General features: G+C 45.1%; 1 protein-coding gene across 2 annotated transcripts in view; it reads right to left on the reverse strand.

The window, feature by feature from the left end:
* BMERB1 (bMERB domain containing 1) overlaps positions 1-8,656 on the reverse strand; it is a 148,020-nt gene extending 139,364 nt beyond the window's left edge. For both annotated transcript variants that reach the window (XM_053556378.1, XM_053556379.1), the window contains exon 1: positions 8,366-8,656. In XM_053556378.1, the coding sequence (XP_053412353.1) occupies positions 8,366-8,471 (106 nt within the window). In that variant the 5' untranslated portion in view covers positions 8,472-8,656. The remainder of the gene's footprint in view (positions 1-8,365) is intronic.
* Positions 8,657-9,719: the final 1,063 nt, after the last annotated feature.

Genomic DNA, 9,719 nt, shown 5'->3' on the forward strand with positions numbered 1-9,719 from the left:
TGCCCACCACAACGCCCACCTACTTTTTTGTTGCAGTTGTCACTGCTGATTTAGCTGGATGGGACTGGGTTCGAACCCGCCACCCTTGGTATACCTGCCTTACCCACTGAGCCACAGCCACCACCCTGGACAGGGAACTTCTTATGGATAGAGTCTGGGCCATCTCAATCTCTGTCCCTTTAAAGCTGGCACATAGGAGGCCCACAAGCCTATCCAACACACCAACAGTGAAGGAAGGATGCATTCTATGGCGAGCCCTTCCCAGTGAGCTTGAGAGTGGCGTTCAGAAAGGCTACACTAAAAGACAAGCTCTACCTGTGCTGCCTTCCTACCCACTGGCTCATCCAGGTAACAGATGAGTCATATAAATGAACCAGACAGACCCAGAGTCCCATGGCATAAGAGCTGACACATCCAGATTGCATTTAGCCAGGGGGAAAGAAACAGGGCAGGGAAAGCTAGTGCCTGGACCTTGGCCCTGGGTATCGTCACTTCCCTGCCCAAGGCTTGCAGCTCACCTGAAACGCCCTTCTCTCCTCTCTTCACCTTTTGAAATTCTGCTTGGCTTTCAGGCCCCGTGCACACACTCTTTCTCTTTGGAGTTGGCCTCAGTTCTCCAGCAAGAGCCAATCTCTTCTCATTTCCCACTTGTGTTCTCACTCAGAGCGTGTTTCATTCTACTGCTATAATGTTACAGTTTTTGGTTTTCTTGTTGTTTGTTTTTTGAGACAGAGTCTCCCTCTGTGACCCAGAGTAGGGTGCAGTGGTGTAGTCACAGATCACAGCAACCTCAAGCTCCTGGCTTCAAGGATCAGCCTCCTAAGAAGCTGGGCCTACTGTCGCATTGCCTGCCCAATGCCTGACTAATTTTTCTATTTTCAGTAGAGTCAGGGTCTCCCTCTTACTCAGGCTGGTCTCGAACTCCTGAGCTCCAGCAATCTTCCCACCTCAGCCTCCCCGAGTGCTGGGATTACAGGCGTGAGCCACCATGCCTGGCCAGGTTACAGTGTTCTTCATAGCTGTGCCTCCCACTCCCCTAATCTTGAGTTTTTTGAGAGTGGGGACTGGGTCTTATTCAAGAATAACAGACATTGGATAGGAACATTTGGTCAGACAGGGCTTTAGAAGCAGACTCCAACTCTGCCACTTTATGACTTGGAGCAAGTTTCTCAACCCCATCCCTAAATCTCAATTTCCCTGTAAGTAAAATGGGAATAATAATTCTGCTTATGTCACAGGATTGTTATGAAGATTTAATAAGCTCAAGTTCATAGCTAAAACTCATCGAAATTCTATTATTATTAATAGGTGTTTAATAGCTAATCAGAGACTAAGAATAGATGTGACTGATATTTTTCTTTGGTTAGGATATAAGAATAGGCCTCATCACCTGTAGCTCAGTGGCTAGGGTACCAGCCACATATACTGGAGCTGGTGGGTTCAAACCCAGCCCGGACCTGCCAAACAACAATGACAATTGCAACCAAAAAATAGTCGGGTGTTGTGGTGGGTGCCTGTAGTCCCAGCTACTTGGGAGGCTGAGGCAAGAGAATTGTTTAAGCCCAAGAGTTTGAGGTTGCTGTGAGCTGTGACAGTACAGCACTCTACTGAGGGCAACATATCCTGTTTCCCTGAAAATGAGACAGTGTCTTATTTTAAGGTGTGCTCCCAAAGATGCGCTAGGTCTTATTTTCAGGGGACGTCTTATCTTTCCTGCAGGTAGGTCTTATTTTCGGAGGATGTCTTATTTTTGAGGAAACAGGGTAGTAAGACTCTTGTCTCAAAAAAAAAAAAGAAAGAAAAGAAACAAAGTTATGAACACAGAAAATGTAAGTAATTGGGTTTATTCAAAGTACTTACTAGATACTATCATATTCATAATGTTTACATCTCTTCTATTATAATTTTACAACAATTTCCACAGTCATTTACGTATCCAAGGATAGTTATTAATCACATGGATTAGTCTGTTTTTCACTGCTATAAAGGAATGCGTGAGGCTGAGAGAGGAGGGCTATTCAGCTCTTACAGAAGCATTGTGCCAGCACCTGCTTCAGGTGGGTGCCTCAGGGAGCGTCTAATCAAGGTGGAAGGTGAAGGGGGAGCAGGTGTGTCACTGGGTAGGTGAGAGAAGGAACAATACAGAGAGGAAGTGGTGCCAGGCTCTGTGGGGAGGACACCAAGCCATTCATGAGGGATCAGCCCCCCTGACCCAAACACCTCCCATTTGTCCCCATCCCCAACACTGGGGACCGATTTTCTTTTTCTTTTTTTTTTGAGACAGAGTTTCAAATTGTCACCCTTGGCAGAGTGCAGTGGCATCACAGCTCACAGCAACCTCAAATTCTTGGGTTTAAATGATTCTCTTGCCTCTGCCTCCCAAGTAGCTCAGACTACAGTCACCCGCCACAACACCTGGCTATTTTTTGATTGTAGTTGTCATTGTTGTTTGGCAGGCCTGGGCAGGATTTGAACCCGCCAGCCTTGGTGTATGTGGCTGGTGCCCTGGCTGCTGAGCTACAGGCACTGAGCCTGGGGATCAATTTTCAACATGACCTGGTGCTCAGTTTCCCAGAAGACAGCCCAGGAGGCCTTCAACCTTGTCACATCTTTGGAAACCGCCCTTACTAATGCATGACGGGTACAAGGTGAGAAGCAGAGTAAGAACCCTCAAAACTCCTTGAAGGAGCAGGTTTAGATAAAATAATGATAATAATCAGCCATTGTCTCCTCCCTTGCTTGATATTAATCACTGTTCCCGGAGTTTGCTTCTTTACCTTGGAGTAGTTTTTGAGGTACGTCCAGGTCCTACATTCCAGTAGCTGACCCACTGAGAGAGCAGCCCATATGGAAGGACTGATGGTGCCACCCCAAAGCCAGCCCATTAGCAGACCCTGACTGCCTAATCCTCTGCCCACCAAACCGTCTTTAAAAACCCTGTCTCTGGGCAGCACCTGTGGCTCAGTCGGTAGGGCGTAGGCCCCATATACCGAGGGTGGCGGGTTCAAACCCAGTCCCAGCCAAACTGCAACAAAAAATAGCCGGCCCGTTGTGGCAGGTGCCTATAGTCCCAGCTACTTTGGAGGCTGAGGCAAGAGAATCGCCTAAGCCCAGGAGTTGGAGGATGCTGTGAACTGAGACGTCACAGCACTCTATTGAGGGCAATAAAGTGAGACTCTGTCTCTACAAAAATAAATAAATAAATAACCCTGTTTCCCCAGTTCTTGGAGAGGCAGATTTGAGAAATTTCTCCCATCTCCACATTTAATGCTCTTTCTCCATTGCACCCCCCCACAGTCTCAATGCACTGCTCTTCTCTGTGCAGCAGGCAGTACAACCCACTTGGGCGGCAACACTTTCACATGCAAGGAAGTGCCTGCCACTTGTCCAAAATGGAATCGATTAGGAAGGAACCAGGAACTACATCAGAAACTGCTTACATTATCCTCAGTTCCCTTGTATGACTTTGGTATGGCTTATTCTCCATCCAGTAGCTAACGCGTGACCTTTTGGAAACAAAAACCAGCTCAAGTTAGTCCCTAGCTTAAAATTCTTCAGCAGTTTCTTTTGCAATGAGAATAAATTCCAGACTTTTTTTTTTTTTTTTAACTATAACCTAGAAGGCCCTACCTGGTCTGGCTCTTCTCTGATTCATTTCCACTCTCCCCCTGACTCACTGATTCTGGCCACCCGGCCTTCTGTCTCCCCCTCTAACACACCAAAACCTTCACATTTACTGCCTGGATGCCTGCTATTTACATGGCAAAATGTCATCTCCTTATTGAAGCATTTCCTGAACACCAGATAAAAAAGATCCCTCCCTTGTTAATTCCCATGTAACACTTAGGATGATCTGAACTATCTGGCTTGTTTGCTTAATGTACTATTGGATACCCTCACTCTCAACCTATGCCTGATTTTCCCTAAATGCAAGCTTTCCTTTGGTAGGGATTTTGTTTTGGTCAACACTATATCTTTGTGTCTCCTTCAATTAATTACATTTGGTTGAAAGCAGCCCTTAGGGCGGTGCCTGTGGCTCAAGGAGTAGGGCGCCGGTCCCATATGCCGGAGGTGGTGGGTTCAAACCCAGCCCCGGCCAAAAATCACAAAAAAAAAAAAAAAAAAAAAAAAAGCAGCCCCTAAACCACTTGCCTGGCACTTACAAGGTGCTTAGCATTTGTTTACTAAATTAACAAATGGGATTTGGGGAGCAAATGATGGTTGTTTTCCATTTTTCATTTTTATGTTTCATATTAATTTAAATTTTTTATAAAGTGAATGCATGAAATAATGCAAAAATAAAATGAGAAAATTAGCATATTTAATCAAACAGGTGAAAATAATACAAAATCTCCCCCAAGAATCTATTATATACATTGTCAGCAATTCATATTATTTATTATTCAATACATAGTCTCCACACTATGTATTAAACCTGAAACATTGGCCAGTTTAATGATCTGCTTGCTAGTCAGTATACATCCTTGGACTTTCAAATAAGAACCATCTCCCCTGGGCTGATAGAAAGATTGCTGTTTGGGCTTTCTAGTTTACTCCAATCTCCTGCTCACAGAGCATTTATTTCTATCTCTATGCCTTTGCTCATGCTATTACCCATCTTGGCATTCCCTCTCCTCCTCCCTCCCCCCCGCCCTGCCACATCCCCTATCCAAAATCTTGATCATCTTTAAAGGCACATTCTAATCTATCAAGAAATGGCCCTAACAACAGAAACCTGTGTTTTTTAAAAGCCCTGTGCTCTTTCAAAAGGCACCTTGTCTTTGTGTCTCCCTCCATTAATTACAGTCCGTTGAAAGCAGTATTTTTGTATATCTAACCACCCTGAAATGTCACCATACATTTTCCAACTGAGGAAAACACAACCTTACTGCTAAGCAGAAAAATGCCGTCATCAGTAGATGGAAGCAATTGCTAAGAATTTTTCTCAAATGAGAAAATACTAGATGGTTTGCAAGGCTGCAAAAGCCTTTCCCTCCACATTCCCAGGAGGAAAGAGGTACAGACACAATTGTTATCCAGAATTTACAAAGAAACAGAAGCAATAAAAAGCTGAATCTATCACACCTGTGGTGCATATTACAGGGGTATTTGCGAAACTTGGTAAATGTAGAATATAAATGTTTTGGCACAGTAACTGAGATAACGCCGGAAAGGCTATGTTAACCACTGGGATAAAAATGTGTCAAATGGTTTATGAAGTGAGTGTATGATGCCCCATAATCATATCATTGTATACACTTATGATTTAATAAAAAAATTAAAAAAAAAAAAAAAAAGCTGAATCTATTCAAACACTGTTGGGTGCCATTCTCTTTTGTCCTACTAGGACAACAATTCAGCGTTGATTGAACACTTACAGTGTGCCAGGCACTTTACTAAATGAGTTATAGCATGATCCCATTTAATCTTCCAAGAATCTCAAGTGTTCATTATTACTCTTGTGCCCATTTCACAGATGACGCAACTGTGACTTTTACTATTACTGTGACTAGGTAATATCATCAATTGTGAACAAAGAAGTTCAGCAATTTTCCCAGGGTGACAAACCTCAAACTTACAAGCTTTTAGAGCTGGTGTGAATTCATTTCACCTGACTTTTAAACTCCCGCTCTTTACTTCTATACTGTAGTACATTACATAACTTTTATCTAAAAACTATCATTAAAATTAGAAATATTATAGCAGTTAACACAACTTTAACCCAAAATGACTAGGTCTGCGATATTTCTACCATTTTCAATTCTTTCTACTTTGTACATACTCAGTATTTAACATAAAATCTTTAAATATGAGTAGAAATTAAACAGAGCATGCTTTCATTTAAGGGGTAACTTTTCTCCAATATTTCTGTCTCTATGCCTTTACATGGAGGAATTCCAATGTTGGCTTGGCAAATGTTATGCATTAGAACAATAGTACTAATTTTCACACTTCTTACATAAATACATAGAGGCCCCAGACATTATGGAATGGATCCATAGATACCCTGGAAGTTGAGAGAGTGTTCCAAGAAAGCTTTGATCAAAAAAATGTCTGGTTGCAGACGAGAGTCTAGAAATCAAAACTGCCAGATTCAAGATTCAAAATTGTGACTCTGGATCAGTACTTGAAGAATATTTCAAGTTTGCATAAGTAAAGAGAGAAGGAAAAAAACCCAAATTTGGAGAATCCATGCAAAGGCAGATCACCAACTGTGCTCTTGTACTTGACTGGGAAGCAAGACTCAAAAGTCTTTGATTGCTTGCAAGAGAGAGGATAAAGAAGCCTTTCTGACAGACTTTTAAAAGTGCACATCCTTGGACTTAAAAGTACAAAAATTTCAGGAGCTAGACTGCTACACCTTTGGGTGCTTGCTATAATTTCTCTGTATGTTTGAAAATTTTCCTAATGAGAAAAGGATGAGAAAATTAAAAGCACTAAGAGAGTTATTAAGGAACTAAACCACACTGCAGGTTTGGTTGGCCTGGAGTGTTGCTTTACGCAATTCCTTGCAGAGGATAAAAACAGGTTCCTTCTGTATGTGTTGTAGCAAAGACATGGTAGAAGCAACCGATATGTATTGAGTTCTATATACACTATCTTATTTAATATTCACCATAAAGCCATATGGTCTTACCACTATCACATACATTTTCAGAAAATAGAGGCAGAATGAGGATTAGAAACGTTCTGCAAGTCACATAGCTAGCTAGGGACAGAACAAGGATTCAAACCAGCACTTCCCTGCACGGCTTTTATTCTGCATGGACCCAGCATTTTTTTCAAGTCCACTGTGTGTTCAAGAGGCCGACAGGGCTACCACATATTTATAAAATCACTGAACATTTTCTGGGACTCTTTCAACAGACTTTAGAAGGTTCCTAAAACCATGAGAGCAAGAAAGCTTTGGGTTAAAATCACAGGAACTAGGGGTCCAAAAAATCTGGGTTCAAATCCTGGCTTTCTCACTTAACAGATCCCCTAAGAAGCCCCAGTTTTTCCACCCATGCACAGGGAGCCATAGTACACACCTCAGGAGGTGATTATTGGGATTAAAGGATATGAGGCATGTAAAGTTCTTAGTACATTGTAATCTAGCAGTAAAAGGCAGCCATGGTCGATATTATTTTGAACTTGTAAGGAACAGAGTTTCTCAGCCCTGGTGTTAATGCCAAAGGGTTTGAAGGGATGGCATCGAAGGTAGAACCAAGGTTACAAAAAGGAGAAAGGAATGAGAAGAAGGAAAGAGGTTGGGAGCCCTCTGGTATCCATCGTAGTCGGTGAGGAACTAAGACATTTGATGGTGATTTCAACTTGAACCTATCATAATCAGAATACCCCGAGACACTGTAGGAAAATTTTCTGAATTCATATTGTAGGTATAGAGAAAGAGCGCACAGACATGCACATAAAGACAGGAAAAAAGCACATTCACGACACTTGAGCCCAACAGAGCTTAGAGATCCATGCTGGGGAAGAGAGGGAAGTAAGCACGGTGACCCAGAGCCAGGCGGAAAGCTGCGGGGTCCCTGAGAAGGCGAGAGGGCCCTTCCCGGTCTGCAGGAGGCGCACGCGAGCGCGAGCAGCGCAGGGTCGCTGGGAAGACCCTGGGTGTGCAGAGACCTCTGGGGATCCTGAAACCCCCGCCGCGACACTTCGAGGGCAGAAGTTTCAACTATTGCATCCGAATCATTAAAATTAATATTATTCCTCAGCGCTAACACCAAAACACCGTAGAGAGAACCAGTAAATACAGGCCAGTCTGTTTGGGAACAGCCTTCGAGGATTATACCCAAACCACAGACTTGAACTCGGTTAAAGGAGAAGAGAGAAGGATGTGCTCGCGGATAATCTTATCCAAATCCTCCCCCACGCCTCCCGCTCCGGACCCGGGAGAAGGCGGGGCGGGGGAGAGAAAAGCTTGGAATTTCAGGTGTGCTCTGAACCTGGCGCTGGGGGAGAGCAAAAGGAATCCAGCGGACACTCCCCCTCTCCAGGACCGTCCTTCGGCCCCAGAGACCTAGCGCATCCCGGGCGGAAAAAGGATCCTCCTCTCTCGGCTGTGGGAAATACCCGACTCTGCAGCACCAGCTTCCAGGGGACAGATCCGGGAGTCCAGCCCAGGCTCCTGGCTCAGTTTCCTGGTGGTGCCCCGAGCCTGCCCGGGAAGCACAGCCCGGAGGGTCCCTCTTTTGTTCACCGGGAGAGAGCGGCGCGGCGCGGCGCGGCGCAACCCGCGGTCGCTGAAAACCCCACTGCGGGGGCGCTTCCCTGCGTCCGCCAGGTGCGTTCCCAGCGCGCCCGCGACCACTGGCTGCAGCGCACGGGTCCCCGACTGTCCTCCAGCCCCGGCCGCAGTACTCACTTTTCCCCAGCCCCTCCGCTTTCCACGCTGTCTCTTCCACCGCCCCATAGCGCCTCAGAGGCTTCTCAGCTTCCAGATGGGTAGACAAAGATTGCTTTAACTCCATCGCCGATCCCCGCAGGCAGGTGGACAGGTCCCCCTTCACTCCATCCCTGCCGCGGGCTGCAGGGAGGGAGGCGGCTCCAGCTAGCAGCGCTTTAAGAGGCCGGGCGCTGGTGACGCCGCTCCATCTCTTCCGCGGCCAGCGCCGGGGAGCTCCGACTGGTACCCGGGAGGGGGAGGGATGCCGAGCACATGCGCAGTGGAGGCTTAGGCGGACGGCTAGGGGGCTGGGTAGGATGAGGCAGACGATAACTCTAAGATAACTCTAAGAAGAACAACAATAACAACAACTAAAATAAAACTAACCTAAAGGAAGTAAGAACAAGGCCCGGCCTATACTGCAGCGGGTGATGACGCTTTGCATGTGGCCTTGGCACTGAGGTGGCTCGCGACCTGTCAGCGGGCTGCTAGGCTTTGAGTGGGATTGGAGAGCCCATCTCTATCTGTGGGCGATGGATCCATCTTTGTGGGGAGTATGCAGAAGCGTGAGCGTGGACCGAGATCTGTGGATTCTGTGCTTGGCTGAGTGTGTTTTTGTGAGAAGCTCTGTCATTTGTATCTGCACATAATTTGAAATGAAACAGTGGATGTCAGTTCTATATGTGTTTGCATGGACTTGGGGGGCAGGAGAGAGAGAGAGAGAGAAATACGAAAGTATACTGTAGGCACAGGTGTAACAAAGCTTTCTGGAACATGGGTCTTTACTTTCCGGAAACCCAGAGGTTTTTCATACTAACAATCAGGTTTTTCATACTGATTGTACTGATTTAGCTACAATCAGTAGCTAAATTGATTGTTTAAAAAGTACTATTTATTGAATGACAACTGGATGCAAACACTTCCCAATAACTCTAGGAAACATGTGATTTTGCCAGCCTTGCTTTACAGAGGATGGAACTGGCCTGCAGAAAGATTATCTGCCCAAACTTCCCCATTTAGTAAATGGCCTGACCAGTACCATTTATAAGATAAGATAAGGTTTTATCTTATATATCCTTTTCTTATAAATGGCCTGACCAGTACTTGAATCCAGGCAATTTGAATCCATATTTAGCCTCTTCACTTCCTAGATTGCACAATTTTTGTGCTTTATAAAAGGTGTGTGTGGGGGGGAACTCTATAATAGAACATGGGTGGTTTCTTTGTTGTTTTGAAATGTCATCTTGGGTGTCTATAGTCATAGCTATTTGAGAGGCTGAGGCAGGAGGATCACTTGAGCCCAGGAGTTTGAACCTGCGGTGAGCTGTGATGG

This window comes from Nycticebus coucang, chromosome 12 (genome assembly GCF_027406575.1).
Source record: "Nycticebus coucang isolate mNycCou1 chromosome 12, mNycCou1.pri, whole genome shotgun sequence".
NCBI lineage: Eukaryota > Metazoa > Chordata > Mammalia > Primates > Lorisidae > Nycticebus > Nycticebus coucang.